Genomic DNA, 22,865 nt, shown 5'->3' on the forward strand with positions numbered 1-22,865 from the left:
CCACTGTGCAGTTTTTCTCTCCACCCTCACCCTCACCCAACCAGCCCACCTTTTAACGTCCCCTACCTGGAGAAAGGAGTCAAGGGACACGAGTCGCACCCGGAGATTGGGCGGGAGCTGAGCGCGTGCGCCGTGAGCCGCAGCGGCAGCAGAGTGAGCGCGAGCCATGTCCCAGAGCGATGGCAGCAGGAGAATTCCTGCTCCCGCATGAGGTGAAGCTAACCCCAGCACGGCGCAAGAGTGCCGGTTAGGAGTGGGCTGGAGCTGTGTGTGGAAAGTTGTTAGACTTGGGGCCTGGCGCCAAGTGCTGAGCTGCTGCTGTTTGCAGGGTTTTTGTTTTAACCAAACTGCAATTTAAACCCACTACATCACTGTTTAAACTACCTCATATCTATACCTCATTCTCAGAAGTAATGCTACCGCTTTCCTTTTAATTCTCCTTTGCATAACATCACAATATTTTTCTACTTCTGTAAGCTTTATACCTAGGTACTTGTACCGAAGATGGCACCATTAAAAAGTAGCCATGGTAAAAACTTTTCACTGCCCTCCTGTAATGGAGTACAAGTGACAATAAAGGATATTCTATTCTCATCCTGTACTCTCCACTCAGGCCCCGCCCCACACCTGAACAAACACTAGGCCCCGCCCTGCACGCCTTGCTCTGCCCCGCGGTCCTGCGCCCTCCTCTGTCACCGCCCCTATCTCCTTGCCCCGCCCTACGATCCTGCACCCTCCACGCTGGCTCCGCCTCCATCTCCTTGCCCCGCCCCGCGGTCCTGCACCCTCCACGCTGGCTCCGCCTCCATCTCCTTCCCCCGCCCCGCGGTCCTGCACCCTCCACGCTGGCTCCGCCCAGTGGGCTGGAGCTGTGTGTGGAAAGTTGTTAGACTTGGGGCCTGGCGCCAAGTGCTGAGCTGCTGCTGTTTGCAGGGTTTTTGTTTTAACCAAACTGCAATTTAAACCCACTACATCACTGTTTAAACTACCTCATATCTATACCTCATTCTCAGAAGTAATGCTACCGCTTTCCTTTTAATTCTCCTTTGCATAACATCACAATATTTTTCTACTTCTGTAAGCTTTATACCTAGGTACTTGTACCGAAGATGGCACCATTAAAAAGTAGCCATGGTAAAAACTTTTCACTGCCCTCCTGTAATGGAGTACAAGTGACAATAAAGGATATTCTATTCTCATCCTGTACTCTCCACTCAGGCCCCGCCCCACACCTGAACAAACACTAGGCCCCGCCCTGCACGCCTTGCTCTGCCCCGCGGTCCTGCGCCCTCCTCTGTCACCGCCCCTATCTCCTTGCCCCGCCCTACGATCCTGCACCCTCCACGCTGGCTCCGCCTCCATCTCCTTGCCCCGCCCCGCGGTCCTGCACCCTCCACGCTGGCTCCGCCTCCATCTCCTTCCCCCGCCCCGCGGTCCTGCACCCTCCACGCTGGCTCCGCCTCCATCTCCTTGCCCCGCCCCGCGGTCCTGCACCCTCCACGCTGGCTCCGCCTCCATCTCCTTGCCCCGCCCCGCGGTCCTGCACCCTCCACGCTGGCTCCGCCTCCATCTCCTTGCCCCGCCCCGCGGTCCAGCACCCTCCACGATGGCTCCGCCTCCATCTCCTTGCCCCGCCCCGCGGTCCAGCACCCTCCACGCTGGCTCCGCCTCCATCTCCTTGCCCCGCCCTCGGTCCGGCACCCTCCACGCTGGCTCCGCCTCCATCTCCTTGCCCCGCCCCGCGGTCCTGCACCCTCCACGCTGGCTCCGCCTCCATCTCCTTGCCCCGCCCCGCGGTCCAGCACCCTCCATGTTGGCTCCGCCTCCATCTCCTTGCCCCGCCCCGCGGTCCTGCACTCTCCACTATGCCACCGCCCCCATCTCCTTGCCCCACCCCTCGGTTCTGCTCCCTGCACTGAGGCCCCGCCCCATACAGTTGTCTTGCCTCCTTCCCACAATCCCGTCCCCTTCGCCCTAGCCCCGCCCACCGTTTGTTTTCACTGCACGCTCCGCCCTGACGACAAGATGGAGGGCCTGCTTTCGGCTGCGGCTGAGAGCATAGACTCGGAAGCGAGCGACGACGTGCGGCTGCCGTTGCGGAACCTGGTGAACGGCCTGAGGGAGGTGGTGTCACAGCTGCGAGGTGAGTTCGGGTGGCTCTGCGAGAGCAGGACTCAGGATCCTCCGATAGGACAGATCCCGCAATAAGGGGAGAGGGCTGCGGAGCCCGGGCAGGCCCTGGAGTCGAGGGTCCCTCCACTCTATCCGGACACGTCCAGGGTACTACCCCAGTGACAGTGAAGGGAGCTGTAAAAGGGGGCGAAAGCCGGCTGTAAGAGCCCATTCAGATGTAGACACCTGATTGATGCCTCCAGGCTGGATTCCAGTACCGTAGAGAGGCTCTTCAGTTGTCTCACTGATCCAACCTCAGTATATTAATCCATCCCTATGCTTCCTTCAGGCTGTTTCAGCAGACCTCCTATCTCCTTTCTGTACCTATCTCTTCCCCCCCCCCCCCCCCCCAAAAAAAAATCTGAGTTCATCATATACGCAGTTCGTAGAGTCATAGAGATGTGCAGCATGGAAATAGACCCTTCGGTCCAACCCATCCATGCCGACCAGATATCCCAACCCAATCTAATCCCACCTGCCAGCACCTGGCCCATATCCCTCCAAACCTTCCTATTCATATACCCATCCAGATGCCTTTTAAATTCTGTATTTGTACCAGCGTCCACCACTTCCTCTGGCAGCTCATTCCGTGTACACGTACCACTCTCTGTGAAAAAGTTGCCCCATTGGTCTGTTTTATATATTTCCCCTCTCACCCAAAACCTATGCCCTCTAGTTCTGGACTCCCCCACCCCAGGGAAAAGACCTTGTCTATTTACCCTATCGAACTTATACCTCTATAAGTTCGACCCCTTACCTCTGACACTCCAGCATCCCTTAGAAGTAAATCCAAAAACAGAATCAAATTCTGAAATATAAAAACAGAAAATACTCAATGGTACAGCCTTGGTGAGAGAATCAGAGTTATTATGTCAGGTCTAGAATTATTATGAAAAACTACAGACCTGAAATGTTAACTATTTCCTTCCCCACTGTTGCTGCCAACCTGCTGTGTTTGTCAGTATTTTGGCTAATTTTGCACGAAGTTCTAATTGCTGCCTCCTTCCCTGTACTCTTCATTAGCATCGGCTGCTGGTATGTGCCTTGATTTGGTTTTAAATGAACATTCTATTTTTTGTGCCTAAGTCGCTTCCTGGCTAAATGCCTCTGTACCTGTCACCTTCTCAAGCCTTTCAATCATAATTATGTGCTTTTCTAACTTTTGCATCATGTGCATTTTTGCAGACCATTGATGGGTTTACCTTAAGTTGGTTAGGTTGAAAATCTGGACCTAACAGTGTTGTGATTGCATCCACAATACATGGACTACAATGGTTTAAAAAGACAGCTTATCACCTTGTGCACATTTAGGGATGGGCAATAAATGCTTAGCCTTGCTAGCAATGCTCACATTCCTGGAGTGAATTACAAAAGAAAATCTGGAATTCCCTCCAATACTATGTGCCTCTTTCCCATTTAGAGATAGAGATGTATAGCATGGAGACAGACCTTTCGGTCCAAGTCATCCATGCCGACCAGATATCCTAAATTAATCTAGTCCCATTTGCCCACACTTGGCCCATATCCCTCTAAACACTTCCTATTCATATACCCATCCAGTTGCCTTTCAAATGTTAAAACTCACATAACACAAGGTTATAGTTCAACAGATTTATTTGGAAATGTTAGCTTTCAGAGCGCTGCTCCTTCACCAGGTAGACAGCTACCTAATGAAGGAGCAGCACTGCAAAAGCTCGTGCTTCCAAATCAACCTGTTGGACTATAAGCTTGTGTTGTGTGATTTTTAACTTTGACCACCTCAGTCCTTCTTCAGCTCCAGCACATCATGGTTCTCAAATGTTATAATTGTACCAGCCTCCACCACTTCCTCCGGCAGCTCATTCCATACATGCATCACTCTTTGTATGAAAAAGTTGCCCTTTTTAAATCTTTTCCCTTCTCGCCGGAAACCTATGCCTTCGAGATCTAGACTCCCGCATCCCAGGGTAAAGACCTTGTCTATTTACCCTATTCATGCCCCTCATCGTTTTATGAACTTCCATAAGGTCAACCCTCAGTCACTTCTTTAGTCTGCTGATGTTGAATTATTTTGTCATGTATTTTGATTATTTGTCCCAATATTATCTTAATGACTTAATATCAAATTTTGTCTGATTGCACTTCTCTGAATGTGTTGGGATGCTTTGCTGTGTTGAAGTTTCTATCTAAATGAGAGTTCATGTTATGTGTGCTCTTTTGCATGTGATCTACATTCGATTCCAATGTTCCCAGTTAGCTTTTCTTAGCTGAGAGAGACATAGCTCCAATGGTTGTCAATGTTGAAGCTTGGAACTGTTAAGATAAAGCTTGGAAATTGTATATTTATTCAATTGGAAAGTGGAATTTGGATCCACGACAATTTTCATTCCCTTTTAGGTAGTCCATGAAATTTTGTCTCAACTTGTGTGTGAAATGAGACTCTATTTGTGCTTGTGTTTGTGTGGTTGAGTGTAGTTCACTGTAATGTGAGGGGACACCTCTGCATAGGAAACTATGATGAAATTGGAGCATAGTGGAGTTTGAAACATAAGAAACCCTCTAGTGGTTTTATGTAAACCTGGGTAATGGTTGGTTTGAGAATTAATCGAATGGTTTTGTTTTATTGTTAATCTGCCAGGCTTATTATTGTAGTGAGGAATGAGTGTCTCTGTAAATGTACAAAATGAGTGCTGAAGCAGGCTATTTGATTCTCCAAGCCTACTCTGCCATTCAATAGAATCCCACCTGAATTGTTTGTGTTTTTAACTCAAAACCGTCCCCTTTAACCCCTGATGATTTTTGTCTAATGTCTAAAAACTGTATCGGCGTTTGCTTTAAAAAAAACTTCAACAACCCCTTCCTCTGTCATCTTCTCAGTGCTAAAAGAAAAACAATTCTCTGTCTTGAAAGGGCTAGTCCTAATTTTAAACAGTACCCTGTGGCACTAGATTCACACCAAAGAGGAAGCTTTTTTTTCCACATCTGACTTGTCAGAGCCATTTAGAAGATCTTGCAGACTTCAGTCAATTCACCTTTCTCTCTTCTAACCTCCCGTGAAAACAAGCTCGGTTTGTCCAACCTCTCCTCATAAGACAACCTGCTAAGTCCACGTTTCAGTTGAGTAGAACTCTGAGCCAGTTCCATTGCATTTGCATTGTTAAATAAGGAGAAAACGGTCATATGGTATTTAAGATGTGGTCTCACCAATGCACTGTGTAACTGAAGTTTATCATCTTTGCTTTTATGTTCAATTCTTCAGATAATAAAGGATTGCATTGCACTAATCATAATTACTTGCTGTACCTGTTTACAAGCTTTTTATGACCCACTAAAACAGCTAGATGCTGCTTCACCTTGGAACTCTGCAGTTGTTTTTCTGTTTTAAATAATATTCTGCTTTATTTGATATGTTAAAAGTTTTACCATTTTAAAAACTTTTGAATAAATATGAGCCTGCCCTTCTGCATCTTAAGTTCCTTTGAAATGCTTAGAATTAGATTTTTCTTTTCAAAATCTGTAAAGATACCATGCAATGTTTATTGGTGTGTTGACTAAAATCTTGTTTTGCAGCCACACTGCAAATAAAGTATCTACACCTATGACCTGTATTTATATTGTAGCTTTAATTTTGTAGAATTCTGAGGATATTTGATTTTTTTTTTAAATCCTGAAGATTTAGCTTTACTTAAGTAAATAGACTCTTTCCAATGATTACTGTGTTGAAGATCAGAGGTCACAGGTCTAAAATAATTGGCCAAAGGTACAGTGGTAAAACCAAGAAAATGTTAGTGGTCAGAATTTTAATTACGAGTACCTTTTGTTTCTTTCCTTTCTGTTGTTCCATTAACACTGATCTCCGGAGTCTAACAGTTAGCTGTTGCATTAGGATTTTACTGAAATCCTACATTTTAAAAAAAATCTGTTTCATCCATTGCAAGCCTTCAATATGAAATTGAATAAAGACTTGAAGGAGAAGAGCTGTGTGGAAATATGGAGAGTGGAGTCAACTGGATGCTGTCTGAATGTGCTGGCATAAACTCCAATTTGTCACATGTCTACTTCCTGTGCTGTACTATTGTCAGGGTTTTATAGATTTTTTTTTCTTTTAGTCATATATGTATTCTCTGCAATGGTTGCAGGAGTGAGAGCCCTGAGGCCTACCTTCTCGCCTCACTTTCTCAGTTCGAATATAGAGAGTTCAACTTGTGCTGAACTATTCCAGTTGAAATTTGATAACTCAGCAAAAATGGCTTTTAATGAGATGCACTTGTTCTCTTAATAATCTGCGCAATAAAGCAATGTATTCATGGAAATATTTCTCTTTTTAACAGAGGGAGAATCGTTGTGGAAATCAGAAAATTTTGACTTGCAGCACTTCTGGAAAACTCTAGGTTTGGTACTTGATCTATAAAGATGTGAGAAGACATTACTGAGTGTTGACTGCCTAAGTAAGCTGACAAATGTGTTGCTGGAAAAGCGCAGCAGGTCAGGCAGCATCAAAGTAGCAGGAGAATCGATGTTCGGGCATAAGCCCTTCGATTCTCCTGCTCCTTTGATGCTGCCTGGCCTGCTGCGCTTTTCCAGCAACACATTTTTCAGCTCTGATCTCCAGCATCTGCAGTCCTCACTTTCTCCTAGTTGATTTTTGCCTAAGTGTTCTGTAATGCTTATCAGATAGACTAAAATACATTAAACGTAGATGGGGATGATTTTTAAAGTCATCTTTGGATACGTAAAGGAGCTAAGGCCAGGAACGAGAAAATATACAATTTAAGATTTCTACTCAAATATTGACATTAATTTAGGATCATTTTACTTATTTGAATTTTTAGCTTCTGTATATAAGTATTTGTCATTTGAGGAAATGCTTGTGTTGGGGAAGAAGGATGTTACTATGCATGTTGCAATACGGTAAATTTGCTATCTGTGCATGCACAGGATCAAGAGCCAACTGTCAGAAGATTGCGGTTGAAAAAATATAGAGGAAAGTAGCAAAACTGTTTACATTTTCATTATCATTTTAGAACATTATTTGTACCTTTCCTATCCCAACATTTGTGGCAATGTCACATGCCATGTGACTGACTAGCATATTGGTAAACCCACTCATACCAATCTTGATAGAACATAGAACATTTAAGTGCAGCACAGGCCCTTTGGCCCTCAATGCTGCCCTGACCTGTGGAACCAATCCGAAGTCTGCCTATCCTACACTTTTCCATTTTCATCCATATGTTTATCTAATGACCATTTAAATGCCCTTAAAGTTGGCAAGTCCGCTACTGTTATCCCTACTACCGAGTAAAGAAACTACCTCTGACACCTGTCCTATATCTATCACCCTTCAATTTAAAGCTATATCCCCTTCTGCTAGCCATCTCCATCCCAGAAAAAGGGCTCTCACCATCCACCCTATCTAACCCTCTGATTATCTTAGATGTCTCAATGAAGTCACCTCTCAACCTTCTTCTCTCTAACGAAAACAGCCTCAAGTCTCTCAGCCTTTTCTCATTGGACCTTCCCTCCGTACCAGGCAACATCCTAGTAAATCTCTGAACTCATTCCAAAGCTTCCACATCCTTCCTATAATGCGGTGACCAGAACTGTACGCTATACTCCAAGAGCAGTCGCACCAGAGTTTTGTACAACTGTAGCTGACCTCGTGGCTCTGAATCTCAATCCTTCTACCAATAAAAGCTAACACACCATATGCCTTCTTAGCAAGCGTATCAACCTGGGTGACACCTTTCAGGGATCTATGTACATGGACACAGAGATCTCTCTGCTCATCTACACTACCAAGAATTTTGCTCTTCGCCCAGTGCTCTTTATTCCTGTTGCTCCTTGCAAAGTGAATCACCTCATACTTTTCCGTATTAAACTCCATTTGCCACCTCTCAGCTCAGCTCTGCAACTTATCCATGTACCCTCTATAACCTGCAACATCCTTCAGTGTCATCCACAAATTTACTAACCCATCCTTCTATGCCCTCATATAGGTCATTTATAAAAATGACAAACAGTAGTGGCCCCAAAACAGATCCTTGTGATACACTACTCGTAACTGAACTCCAGAATGAACATTTCCTATCAACCACCATCTTTCAGCTAGTCAATTTCTGATCCAAACCACTAAATCATCCTCAAAACCATGCTTCTGTATTTTGTACAATACCCTACTGTGGGGAACCTTATCAAATGCCTTACTGAAATTCGTTTACATCACATCAATCACTTTACCCTCATCCACCTGTTTGGTCACCATTTCAAACAACTCAATAAGGTTTGTGAGGCAAGATCTACCCTTCACAAAACTGTGTTGACTATCCCCGATTAAGTTATTCCTTTCCAAATGATTATAACCTTTTAACCTTATAACCTTTTCCAACACTTTACCCACAACCAAAGTAAGGCTCACTTGTCTGTAATTACCAGGAAGATCTCTACTCCCCCTCCTGAACAAGGGGGCAACATTTGCTAACCTCCAGTCTTCTGGCACTATTCCTGTAGACAATGACGACATAAAGATAAAAGCCAAAGGCTTGGCAATCTCCTCCCTGGCTTCCCAGAGAATACTAAAATAAATTTCATCTGGCCCAGTGGACTTACCCAATCTCTCTCTTTCCAGAATTGCTAACATCTCTTTGTGAACCTCAAACCCAATTAGTCTAGTTGTCTGTATCTCAGTATTCTTCTCGGCAACATTGTCTTTTTCCAGTGTGAATACTGATGAAAAATATTCATTTAGCGCTTCCCCTATCTCCTCTGACTCCACGCACAACTTCCCACTATTATCCTTGATTGGACCTAATCTTTCTCTAGTCATTCTTTTATTCCTGATACAACCAACAAAAAGCTTTAGGGTTTTCCATGATCCTACCTGCCAACAACTTCTCATGTCCTCTCTTGACTCTTAGCTCTCTTTTTAGGTCTTTATAGGTCTGTAGGTTACTTGTAATCCTCAAATGCCCTAACTGAGCCTTCACGTCTCGCCCTAACATAAGTTGCCTTCTTCCTTTTAATAAGAGATTCAACTTCTTTAGTAAATCATGGCTCCCTTGCTTGACCACTTCCTCCCTGTCTGACAGATACATACTTATCAAGGACACACAGTAGCTGTTCATTGAATAAGCTCCACATTTCAATTGTGCCCATCCCCTGCACTTACCTTCCCGATCCTATGCATCCTAAGTCTTGCCTATTTGTATCTTAATTGCCTTTCCTCCAGCTATAACTCTTGGCCTGTGGTATATATGTATCCCTTTCCATCGTTAAAGTAAACATAACCAAACTGTGGTTGCTATCACCAAAATGCTCATCTACCTCCAAATCTAACATCTTGCCAGGTTCATTACCGAGTACAAAATCCACAGTGGCCTCGGCCCTTGTTGACCTGTCTACATACTGTCAGGAAACCACCCTGCACACATTGGACAAAAACTGACCCATCTAAAGTACTTGAACTATAGCATTTCCAGTCAATATTTGGAAAGTTAAAGCCCCCATGGCAACTACCCTGTTACTCTCACTGCTATCCAGAGTTATCGTTGCTGTCCTTTCCTCTACATCTCTGCAACTATTCGGAGGCCTATAGAAAACTTCCAACAGGGTGACCACTCCTTTCCTGTTTCTAACCTCAGTAGATGAGTCCTCAAATGTCCTTTCTGCCGCCCTAATATGTCCTTGATTAACAATGCCATACCACCTCCTCCTTTACCAAATTCTCTGTTCTTATTGAATAAAGTAAAAGTTTATTCTCGAAAGTAAAACTTACGGTACATAGGAGGTTGCGTGTTTAGCGTTATTTTGTTGTAATTCTACAAAAACTTGTGATTGAAGAAAAGGACAATATTCATTCCAACCAATATCTGGCATTATTTTTACTATTTGACAGAATCAAAATTTCGATGAATTCATCGAAACTTTTGCTAATGTGATTGTACTAATGACTTCCATGAGGTTAACTTGTAGCGTTAAAAGCAAATACAATACAATGGGGAAAATTTTGCAATAGCAATTTAAACTCTGCCTCCATAATAAATTTTAGATTTAAGCTTGTATTAGGCCTGGCTTATTCCACACTTTGTGGTTTCAGTTGTGGTCACTGTAACTACTTCCAGCTTTTATTTTATTTGTTTGAACTATTGCCTAGCTTATCTGAACATGTTTCTTTTAGGTGACTGTTTCAAAGCAATCTCACACGAAGCAACAAAGCTAAGTCTGGCCTTTTCAAAACCACCCTTACCATCTGTACAAGTAAGTATGTAACCTGCACTTCTGATTACAATTCTTGCACATGATGAAGCAGTACTGTATTTAAATTTTTTTTTTCCATATTAGGACTGTCAGAAACTCACTGCAGACTTTCAGAAGAGCACCCTTAATTTAACCACTGTGTACTTCTGGTTACCCAAGAGTCAAGGCAAGTGCTACTGAAGCGCTACACATTTATCATTGGAATGAAAAAGGTTAAAAAGATACCATAGCTGTGAAAAATTAGCAAACATGTTGGATGGATGGTCATTTCTCTGTTGTGTGAGATTAAGTATGTCAGTGACTTGGAATGTTGACCTTGCACAGCTTTAACCTTTTATAAACTGCTATTCCTCATGAACTGCATTTGAACCATAACTCAGTTCTGAAAGACATTGTTCAGTTTTATGTTACAACTTGAAAGTTTGAGTTGCCTTCCTGTTCTGTGTGACTGAGTTGAGTGCAAACAACTTTACTTGACCTTCCAAATAAGCCTACCAAGAGATCTCTGTAGTCAGTTCCAATTATCTGCATGTACCTCCTGTCAAACTGCATAATTTAATGCAGTTGTGGACCTTTTCAGTCCATGTTGGTGAAATGTAAGGCACCTTGAAATGCATGTAGTGCTATGACTGTAATTTAACCATCTTAAACCTTGCAGCAATCAAATGGCGCTCCTGGCTAGTGAAGATAAAAACAAAGTCACTCTTCTGCATCTTCTCAGTTTTTCATACCTCTCCTCTTAACTCCACCAGCCTTCCTACATGCCCTTTTGTTCCCATCCCATAATTTGGAATCTTGTATTCTGTTCGATTTGAACGATTTTACATGTTTCACAACCCCGTTTCCCATCAGCAAAATCATGTATGTTGGTTCCTCGCATTCTCTGGTATTAATTTCAAATCTTTGTTTTTACCTCCAAAGCCTTCTAGCCATGTCCCACTCTGCCTCTGAAAGCTCCTTTAACATCTTGGCCAGGCTCACTGTCACTTCAGAAGGGGAAAGAAAATTACAATGTGTCTGATAATTTATAGATCCCATTTTTAAAATAAAATCACTCATAGAATATTGTCATCACTTGCCTGGCCAGCATGTTTTGCCCATATCTAGTTGTCCTTGAGAAAGTAGTGGTAGTCTGTCACCCTGAATTGCTGCAATAAATTTTGTCTAAGTATTCCCACAATGCCATTGCACCAGACTAAAAAGGAACGGGAGTAGGCTGTTCAGCTCATCAAGCCTGTTCTGCTATTCGGAAGGTTCAACACCCCTCACATCCTGTTCTTTCACATAATCCTTAATTCCTCTATTGATCAAGAATCTAACTGTCTGGGCCTTAAATATATACAAGGACTCCGCATCCACAGCTTTCTGTGGCAAAGAATTAGGAGAAAGTTCTAAGCTTTTGATCTAGTGACATTGAAAGAAAGGCAATATTTTCAAATCAGAATAAGAAGTGATTTGGGAGGGAACTTGTGGATTAGACATAAGTATGTGATATACCTAAACAACAGTCATAAAACTGATGGGCTGAAGTTCTGTTTTGGAAAATATTAGTTGTCACAATTTTATCCTGAAGAATAATTGTCACCAATAAGTGACAACTTTTCAAAGATTCTGGTGTTATCTGTGGATTCAGCATTGCTGCTAATGCACCCATTGTAATCACTTTTCTAGTATATAATGCTTGGAAGAATGTTTCTGTGGTTATGCTGAAATTTGACAATGGTACATTTGGAAAGATGATTTTGTATACTTAATGGGAAGTTTCTGTCAGTATTATACTTTACCATTCTTGCAACCATGAATTTCTTAGGATTTTTTTCAACATTTCTGTTACGAATGTATAATAGAAAGTTTTCATTTTCTGTATTCTAATATTGTTCTTTTAAAAATTGATTTTGAATAAGTTGTTCAAAAAGTATCTGAGTACATTGCGTTTAAGTGTGATGTATTTTGTATCGACAAAAATTATGGATAGAAATCATTGATTGTGATGGTCAAGAGAAGCTAATGATTGTCTCTTCTACTTCAGGTGTAACTCTACGACGATTAGTTCGAGATGCCACAGTGGACATAGTGGAAGGAGTCATTCAGCTTTTAAATGTGATACTGAGCACACCCCTTCAAAGGTGCAAAATTTCAGTTACGCAATTCATCTGACGATATAAAGCAAACTTACATTGTAATTTAAAATCCAGTACTTAACAAAGTACCTTCAGGAGAACAAGAAATGTTTTGCTCAGATATTCTTTTAAAACTGGTGAACTTTGGTACCTCTCTTTACATGTTTAATCTTCAACTGTGAGTTTAATTCAGATATGCAGTTCTCCATGAACCGACTGTAACTATTATTTATAGGAGTCTGGTTACAGAATGGATTGTCAATGCTAAAGTGGCAGACACCCTATCATATACACTGAACTCCTGTTTGGAATGCCTCCAGTAGATCCTCCACACATTGCATTCAAAGTCATTAATCTAAGCAAGCAGGATAATGTTAGTGTTTTGTTTTTGTCTAACATTAAACAATTTGTGCATTACATGGTGCGAATATGGTGGTAAAAGGAAAAGAGGAAAATATGTAGTAAATAGTTTAAAGTGAATCTGATTTTGGATTTTGCATTCTGTCACTCAGCCAGCTTTGCTGTTTTCCCCAAAATTTAAACAAAAAAGTTTTCTGAAAGGTAAATTTATGATGGACTCGTGTTGAGATGAATAGAAAACTGGCAGAGAGGAAGCAGTAAGAATGAGTGGGTCCTTTTTCAAATTGGTAAGCAGTACCTGTAACTAGTGGGGTGCCACAGGGGTTATACAAATCATTAATATTTATTGTGAATTGCTGGGGTCCCAGCTTTCACAATAGATATTAATGATTTGGATGAAAGAACAAAATGGAACATCTCAAAGTTTGCAGATAATACCAAGTTGGGTGGGAGGGAGGCTGAACTGACGTGGATGCAGAGATCCTTCAGCATGATCTGGACAGGTTGAGCGAGTGGGCACATCAGTGGAATGATGCAATATAATTTGGATAAGTGTGAGATTATTCACTTTAGAAGCAAAAACAAGAAGGCAAGTAACTACCTGAATGGCTGTACTTTGGGAGAGGGGAGTGAGCAGCAGGACCTGGGTATCCTTGTGCACCAATGGCTGAAGGTAAGCATGCAGGTGCAGCAGGTGGTAAAGAAGGCAAATGGTATGTTGGCCTTTATTGTGAGAGGTTTAGAGTACAGGAGCAGGGATGTGTTGTTGCAGGGCGTTGGTGAGATCAGCCGAGAATATTGTGTGCAGTTTCTGTCTCCTTTTCTCAAGGGAATGCAGTGAAGGTTTACCTGGCTGATTCTGGGGATGAAGGGACTAATATGAGGAGAGATTGACTGACTCGGTTAGGATTATTTTTCCTGGAGTTCAGATGGGTTTGGGGGGGGGGGGGGGGTAGCAGGTGGTGCGAAGGATATCTCGGATATCTCATACACTTATAAAATTCCCACAGGACTATTCTAATAGATCCCTCAAAGTTGCTACCCAGGTTGATAGGGTTGTTAAGAAAATGTGTGGTGTATTAGCTTTCATTAGCAGGAGGATTGAGTTTTGAGAGCCACACGATTATGCTACAGCTCTGTAGGGTCCTGGTTAGACCACACTTGGAATATTGTGTTCAGTTCTGGTTGCCTAATTATTGGAAGGATGTGGAAGCTGCAGAGGAGATTTATTAGGATGCTGCCTGGACTGGAGGGCATGTCCTGTGAAGATGATTTGAGGGAGCTAGGGCTTTTCTCATTGGAGTGAAGAAGGATGAGCGGTGACTTGACAGAGATGTACAAGATGTTGAAAGGCGTAGATAGAGTGGATAGGCAGAGACTTTTTCCCATGGTGGAAGTATCTATCATGAGGGGGCATAATTTTAATGTTATTAGAGGAAGATTCAAGGGAGATGTCAAAGGTAGGTTCTTTACTCAGAGCGGTGTGTGCGTGGAATGCACTGCCTGCACATTGGGGGCATTAAGTGATTCTTAGATAGGCACATGAAGTTAGTACAATGAAGGGTGTATAGGTTAATCTAATCTTAGAGGAAGATAAAAGGCTGGCACAACATCAAGAGCCAAAGGGCCTACTCTGTGCTGTACTGTTCTATGTTCTATGACTAGACCGCGTAGATGCAGGGAAGATGTTCCCGATGATAGATGTATCAGAACCAGGGGTCACAGTCTGAGGGTTCAGGATAGACCATTTGGGACAGATATGAGGAGACATTTCTTCACCCAAAGAGTGGTGAGCCTGTGGAATTCATTACCACAGAAAGTAGTTGATGCCAAAACATTGAGTGTATACAAGAGGTGCGTAGATTTAGAACTTGCGACAAAAGGAATCAAAGGTTATGGGGAGAAAGCAGGTATAGGCTATTGAGTTGAACGATCAGCCATGATCATGATAAATGGTGGGGCAGGCTCAAAGGGCCAAATAGCCACCTCCTGCTTCTATCCTCTATGTTTCTGTGTAATCAGATTTTTGAAATACCTCAAGGTTCCATTTTAAGTTAAAGGATAAGATGAAAAGAGAGAATTAAAATTATGGTCTCATTTTCTTTTAGCATGAATGCAAATTCAAACTTAGTAAAAAGATGACTGCAACTTTTAAAAAAAACTTGTAATTGGCAATTCAGAATTTGATCATTGTGGCCATGTGCTCATGAACTGACAGTGAAACCCACTTGATGAAATTCAGTTTGTCTTGAAGTCTGTTTGATTTTTCTTTTTAAACTTTAGCACCATTTTAGCCCTGCGTGCTTATGTGCTGAAGAATTATTCTTCATAAGATAATTTTGATCTTAAAGCTTTGGCTACGATTGTACTCTTTTCTTCCCTTGTAGATTTGCATGATTTGTATGTGACTTTTTTTTGGCTTCAGTTTATCACAGGGCCAACTGACATCCACAGGGGGAGTTTGGGAAGCTTGTGACAAGTTTTCTAAATTGCCAAAAGGTAATGTAGATTTCAAAATATGTCATAAATTTCCTCTCCTCTTCCTTTTCCCCCTCACTCCTTTCTCCCTTCCCAATTCTCACTAACCCCACCAAAAATCCTTGTTTATCCGCCCTGTCCCCCTCAACCCCATTTTGCTCTCCCCGCATTCACCTCTCATCTGTTTCTCCCATTCTGCTTTCTCTCCCCCTCTCACATTCCTCACTCCCATTTCTCTTTTTCGACCACCTGTTGATTCCTCTATAAATATTCGTACTTTGATGTTTTTCGTATCAATATTTAACTGTGGCTCATATAAAGTTTTGGAGGTGCTTTGGAATTGAAGAATTGGTTACTGAGCCTCTACCACTTCGAACCTTTTTTTGCTAAGAGCCATGTATGATTGGGTTAGAGTTACTCATGAGATTTGTCATTAACAAAATGTCGAGGTGATATTTTTTCTTTTGAGTGTAATACATAGAACACAGAACATTACAATGTAGTACAGGCCCTTTGGCCCTCGATGGTTTCACAGCTTGGTGCGACAATCTGAAGCCCATCCAAGCTACATTATTCAATTCTTGTCCATGTGCCTATCCAATGACCATTTAAATGTCCTTAAAGTTGGTGAGTCTACTACTGTTGCAGGCAGTGCATTCCACGCCTCTACTACTGAGTAAAGAAAAGGGCACAGTGGTTAACACTGCTCCTTCACAGCACCAGGGACCCAGGTTCGATTCCAGCCTCCGATGACTGTGCAAACTCCACACAGACATTCTCCCTGTGTCTGTATGAGTTTCCTCTGGTTGCTCAGGTTTCCTCCAACAATCCAAGGATGTGCAGGTTAGGTGAATTGGCCATGCTAAATTGCCCATAGTATTAGGTGCATTAGTCAGAGGGAACTGGCTCTGGGTGGATTACTCTTCAGAGGGTCGGTGTAGACTTGTTGGGCCGAAGATAGGTAATCTAATCTAAAAAATCTACCTCTGGCACCTGACCTATATCTGTCACCCCTCAATTTAAAACTATGTACCCTCGTGCTAGCCATCTCCATCCAAGGAAACAGGCTGTCATGATCCACCCTGTCTAACCCTCTGATTATCTCATCTGTCTCAATTAAGTCACCTATCAACCTTCTCTCTAATGAAAACAGCCTCAAATCCCCCAGCCTTTCCTTGTAAGACTTTACCTCCATACCAGGCAACATCCTTGTGAATCACCTCTGAAACTTTTCCAAAGTTTCCACATCCTTCTAATGTGGTGACCAGAACTGTATGCAAAACTCCTAGTGTGGCCGCACCAGAGTTTTGTACAGCTGCTGTGTGACCTCATGGTTCTGAAACTCAATCCCTCTATCAATAAAAGCTAACACACCGTATGCCTTCTTAACAACCTGATCAACCTGGGTGGCAACTTTCAAGGATCTGTGTATCTGGACATCGAGATATCTCTGCTCATCTATGCTACCAAGAATTTTACTATTAGCCCAATACTCTTTTTTTCATTTATTATTCCTGTTACTCTTTCCTAAGTGAACACCTCACACTTACCTGCATTAAACTCCATTTGCCACCTCTCAGCCCAGCTCTGCAGCTTACCAATGTCCCTCTGTAACCTACAACATCCTTTGTCACTATCTGCAACTCTACCGACCTTATTGTCATCCACAAATTTACTATCCCATCCTTCTATGCCCTCATCCAGATTATTTATAAAAATGGACCCAAAACAGATCCTTGTGGTAGACCACTAGTAACTGAACTCGAGGATGAATATTTCCCATCAACCACCACTCTGTCTTCTTTCAGCTAGCCAATTTCTGATATTTACAGAGCAACTTTGATTATCCAAACAGGACAGGTGGGGAGTATTTTGTTCTGATCTGATCGTAAACATGGGAAGCATCTACGGGACCTTGAGATCTTGTTTAGATAATCCAAAGTTCGGATAATTGATGTTCAGGTAACAGAGGTGTTCTGAATTTGCCAAGCATACCTAGTTACCTATTCTAATTTTTTTTAGCAATAATAATGAATGACAGTCTGCCTGCTTTGTACTCAACAGATAACCAGGCAGCTGTTCTATCATTGATGTCTTCTTATGCAGCTATTGTGGAAGATGCTTTGGAAGAAATTGAACAGGTACAAAAAATAGAACATACAAACCAAGACTTAGTGTGTCTGTGAAATTTTAGGAGCTTTATCTGTGCAGTATTGGATTCTGTTCTATTAGAAAGATTGTACAATGGTTGCAATGCTGATTTGATTTGAACATGTCAAGAATGAATAACTAATTAAATCCTAGAAAAAAATGGTTGTTTTTCATTATAACCGAACAGAATGTTAGGAGGAGATGTAGGTAACTGCTGACATGGACCAGTTGAGCTGAATAGCTGTTTCCATATTGTAACTTTAAAGTGTCTCTATAATATTTTAATTGCATTGAGTAATACAGAATGCAGAGAGCATACAATCCTTTAGGATGGAAGATGAGATCTTTCAGCCCCTCAAACCTGCTCTGCCATTTAATGTGATCATCATGGATTGAATATGCCAAAGTCTTTAATCCACATTGTCCACACAATACTTTATACCATTTGTTATCAAAAATCAATGAACTATTCACTTAACCATGCTGAAATAAGTTTCCACAGCCCTATGGGACAGAGAATTCCAAAACTTCCTAACCCTCTCGCAACCTGCTCCTGAATGACACCTGCCTTATGTTTAACTCGTGGCTCCTAGTTATTGACACCCCACATGGGGAAACCTCACCTACACTTTCTATCTTGTTAAATATTTGGTAGGTTTCAATGCGATCACCTCTCCTTCTTGGAAACTCCAGAGACTACAGGCTCAGTTGTCCTCATCTGTCTTCATAGGACAGCACTCACCACCCTGGGAAAAAATCTGGTGAATTACCTTTGTATTCTTTCTATGGCTGTGACACCCTCTCTTACATAGAGACCGAGTCGCCTACAATACTCCAGCTACGATCTGACCAAGCTCCTATGCAATTGAAGCAAGGTTTCACTGCTCCTGTACTCCAATCCTCTTGTATTAAAGGCTAACATTCCATTAGCTTTCCTAATAGCTTGCTGCACCTGCATGTTAGCCTTCACTTTCTTATTCATAAAGACACTCTGGTCTCTTTTAACATCTGCAATTTCCAACCTCTTGCCATTCAAGGTATATGTTGCATGTGCTCCTCCAAAAGAATGTGGATGACCTTACATTTTTCTATATTATCTTCTATCTGCCATGTTCTTGCCCACTGATTAAGCGTGTCCAAATCTTCCTAACGCTGTTTTACATCCTCTTCACAACACAGAATGCTGCTTAGTTTTGTACCATCTGCAAGTTTGGAAATATATTTAGATGCTAATCTGCCTGTATTTGTTCTGAATAAAGCTCTCAATTAGTCCTGTATCCCTGCCCTTTTCCTTTGGTCTGTACTCATCTCTTCTAATGATTAACAAATTCCCTTTGTAAGTCACTATTGAAGCTAGGACTTCGCTTCAAATCAAACCATGCTGTGGAATGAAGTGTCTGCACATTGTACCTCTGGCTTTTTTGCCAATTGCCTTCAAAAATGTGTCCTCTAATTACTGACCCTTCAGTCCACTGAATCAGTTTCTCCTTGCATAATCTGTCAAAAGCTATGTAACTGTCTCAACTCATCCTCTCTGTTCAAGTAGCTTTGTCTTTGCATTCCCTTTAAAACTACATGATTTTGGTTATGTTATTGTTGCTCATTCTTTCCATTAATTTGTGTGAAATTGCATGTGACTACGGTTTCTTAATTTACCAGTTTGTTGCAATCATCTTCACAGTTTACATTGTGGGGTAGGAAATTTCATCCAAAGTAGCACAGAGCGCAGTGCACCTTTTTAAACAAAAAATACCAAAATACTAATAAAAGTGCTTTTAAAAAGTAACTTGTTTAAATGGAGATTCCATTTTAAATATTTTCTTTGACGATCCAAATGTGAAAATACAGTTAAGTATGGTTTGGTGATCTGATTCTATCACCTTATCACACATTTTCCCATTTGTTCTTTACCCAGGTTCCCTAATTTCCATTTGTTTCAAGTCTATCTTATTTTCAACTTCTCTTCTTTCTGATGAAAGGTCATTGATTTGAAATTTGAATATTTTTCTCGCCACACATGTTGCCTGAGTACTTCCAGCATTTTCTGTTTTTATTTGTCACATGTACGACATTGGGCAAGGTGTTAACATTGATCAGAGTGGTTCTGTGGCATCTGAAGTGGGGCAAATTAGCTGCTATCATTTTTATGAAAAAATGTGGAAAGCAAATCAATATGTTCTTAAATAGTTTGACCAAAGAAAAATTGAACACTGTGCTTCCCATTTTGACCACTTGGTGGAAATGTAAATCACTGTTCTCATGAAAGGTAGTGGTTGCAAATAGTACCCGATCAGCTGAATATTCTGGCATTTTCTGTTCTTATTTAATCTCTCAATGCTTCAGTTTTATTTTTCATGTGTACATTCAGATGTCTTGAAAACTTTTCCAATTGTGCCACATCACTGCACATTCTTTACTGAGCCTTTGCTTATTGTATAATCTGAGATTAGAGAGAGGTAGAAAAATGGAAACTTGGTAATAATTAAAAGGCTGGTCAGTGTGTTTTCTTCTCTTTACAAACTAACTGAATGAAAAAGTGGCATCTAAAATGATGTTCACTTTCAGCTAAAATCAGCCAATAAGGACTTGAACCAGAAGTACAAAGACCAGAGGCTCGGAAAACAACTTTCCTCTTCTTTTCTCACACCTAGTGATGTCTGAGGCAGACAAAAAAACTTGTTTGTGTCTGATTAGCCTGTCACCAGAAGTGGTAACTTGAGGGACATATTCCATATCAAAAACGGTTGACCCAAGCATGTCGTTGAAAACCATGAACTGGATGCTGGAAGTTTGAAACAAAAATACATTTCTGGAAAATCTCAAACTTTGACAGTATCTGTGGAAAGAAATCAGAGTCAATGTTTTAGGTCCAGTGATTGACTTCTAAAGAAGTTAAATTTAAGCTTTCAATGCTGGAACAGAGGCACTGTCTAAGACTGACCTGATATTTGTAAGAGCTGACTCTACTGAGCTGTTTTAAGATAGTGGTAAATAAATTCTGTCGAAGCTGTGTAATAATAAGTTGCATGTATTTGGCAGGCTCAGAACGCAGACAATCCCGATCCATTCAGTGACATTTTTGATGATGCCGATTCTCGAGAAAATCGGGACACTTACTGGTCAGAAGTGGACAAGCAAATCATAGCTCCTTGCTTGGGACTAGTAAAAGCAGCCAAAGCCTGTTTGAAAAAGGTCTCTGGAGCAATGAAAACTCATGGGAAGGTAGACAACTTACAACACATAACGCAGTTGGATGATTTGGGCGACATTACCAGTGAAATTAGCCCCAGGTGAGTTGTGGTATTACTATAAAATGCAAACCTGTCTGCGACAGATCTTCCACATCTGTGGGATAGGCAAATATGGTTGGGTTGGGTTGGGTTGGGTTTGAACTTGAGTTTTATTTTCCTTTTAATCAAATATTAGCTCGTGTGAACAATTCCAGCTTGAGCTATCATTAGGCAATAGGGATCTACATTATCCGAGCTGCCACCTTTGGTGGGAGATGTTAAAGCAGAGACTCTGATAGTGGACAAGATCCCATGACATTATTTGAGAAAGTGTAAGGAGATTTCTTGGGTTGCCATGCCCAACATCATTCCTAAAATAACAAGGCTAAAAGTGGTTATCGATCATTTAGTTCAATGTGGTTTGCAAATTAGCTGACATTTGCTGGAATAACATTTATTACAGTTCAAAAATACTATTTCATCCATAAATTGCTTTGGACACTACAAAAATAAAAGTTCTTTTTAATGGATTCCTAATAAATTTTATGCATATTTACAGAAACATAATGTGTTTGTAGACAAGGGATTCATTGTATTAATCTTGCCTGACTTGAATACTGTACTAACCTTACAAGCCATGATAGGTTTATAGGCGTTGTTGGTAAATGTATTGCTTACCTCTTCTAGTGTTGATGAATTGGTCTTGAGTCTTTACCCTCCAATGGACTACCTGACTGTGCGAACAAATGTGAGTATTTGCCTTGAAAAGCATTCAGCAGTGTTGCACTGTACTATGCTTGTCTTGATTCAAGCAGAATGTAGGAATGGCAAGATGGCACTGTTTGTTTCTTTTGTATTTTGTTTAATGGTATGATGGAACTTGATTCCAGGAGTGCTCAGTGTAGATTTGTACAGAAATACAAAATTAGAATGTTTTTGTCCTCAACTTATTCCCTCATACCTCATTGGGTGTAAAAATAGATTTGTGGTGGAATCTGTTTATTTCTTGTTTCTTTAATTAGGTCATTTCTAGACAATGAAGCAATATGCTGTGTGCCTGCTAACAAATGCACAGGTTGGCCTCTGTCACCCACCATCTGTTTTTTTTTCAGTATTTCTCTTTTTTGAAAAAGCGGTTTGTCTCTATTAAATCACTGCTGGGGTGACCTGGATGTGTAGTCTGGAAATTTTAGGCATGGCACTATATAGATAGGAAGGAATGCTGATGAACTGATTTAAGCAGCATTTTGTTGTAGCATATCTTGATATATAGCCATGTGTAAGGTCCTGAGGAAAGGTTCTGACCTGAATCATTGACTCCCCTTCTCCTCTGATGCTGCTTGACCTGTTGTGCTTTTTCCAGCTCAACTTTTTATCCATGTGTTAGACATCCAAACGTCATTAAAACAAAATGTTCGGTGCAAAGGCCACTGACTCAATCAGACAGGTTCATTCCTTCAGTTTTTTCTTGAAGCAAAAGTTGTGATCAACTAATTTTTTGGTTTCTGCTATTTTCTTCTGGCCTGTAGACCCCTAAGAGAACTTTCAAACTGCCATGTGTTGGCCACAATTACTGTGCGTGATATATTTGATCACTTCTGCTCACCAGTAGAAAGTCACAGATTTACTATTTGAATATTGTCAAAATGTTCTTATCTGAATTACTTTGAAATAATTAAAGTATTATTGTGTTTCAGGCTGCAAATGTTGCTATGGTCTTGAACAAAGTTCTGGAAATAACCAAGTGAGTTAAATGATCTGCTGAGAAAACCTAAAATATTTTCTTTTGCATTTCTTGGTTTTTAATTTTTATTTCTAAAACACATTGCAGTGTACATACTGTATATTTTTCTTTTAATATCTGAAGACTATCTATTGCACTTTCACATTTGCCTTCAAACATGAGCTATGCTCTAAACAGAGTCACACAGCATTGGAAACAGACCCGTTGGTCCAACTAGTTCATGCTGACTATGTTCCCAAACTAAACTAGTCCCACCTGCCTGTATTTGGCCCATATACCTCCAAGCCTTTCCTATTCATGTACTTAGTGAAATGTTGTCTTTTAATGTTGTAACTATATCTGCATCCACCCCTTCCTTTGGCTGTTCACTCCATA

At 41.3% G+C, this 22,865-nt stretch overlaps 1 protein-coding gene across 1 annotated transcript in view; it reads left to right on the forward strand.

Moving 5' to 3' along the window:
- Nucleotides 1-1,988: 1,988 nt before the first annotated feature.
- ccndbp1 (cyclin D-type binding-protein 1) overlaps nucleotides 1,989-22,865 on the forward strand; it is a 31,224-nt gene continuing 10,347 nt past the window's right edge. The window contains exons 1-10 of the mRNA XM_043710205.2: nucleotides 1,989-2,143; nucleotides 6,483-6,542; nucleotides 10,328-10,407; nucleotides 10,492-10,573; nucleotides 12,437-12,533; nucleotides 15,313-15,386; nucleotides 17,430-17,506; nucleotides 20,556-20,806; nucleotides 21,434-21,494; nucleotides 22,444-22,490. Coding sequence (XP_043566140.1) covers nucleotides 2,026-2,143; nucleotides 6,483-6,542; nucleotides 10,328-10,407; nucleotides 10,492-10,573; nucleotides 12,437-12,533; nucleotides 15,313-15,386; nucleotides 17,430-17,506; nucleotides 20,556-20,806; nucleotides 21,434-21,494; nucleotides 22,444-22,490 — 947 coding nt within the window. The 5' untranslated portion in view covers nucleotides 1,989-2,025. The remainder of the gene's footprint in view (nucleotides 2,144-6,482; nucleotides 6,543-10,327; nucleotides 10,408-10,491; nucleotides 10,574-12,436; nucleotides 12,534-15,312; nucleotides 15,387-17,429; nucleotides 17,507-20,555; nucleotides 20,807-21,433; nucleotides 21,495-22,443; nucleotides 22,491-22,865) is intronic.

Source organism: Chiloscyllium plagiosum, unplaced genomic scaffold (assembly GCF_037043375.1).
Source record: "Chiloscyllium plagiosum isolate Xiang-an unplaced genomic scaffold, Cpla_swu_hap1 HiC_scaffold_15, whole genome shotgun sequence".
Lineage (NCBI taxonomy): Eukaryota > Metazoa > Chordata > Chondrichthyes > Orectolobiformes > Hemiscylliidae > Chiloscyllium > Chiloscyllium plagiosum.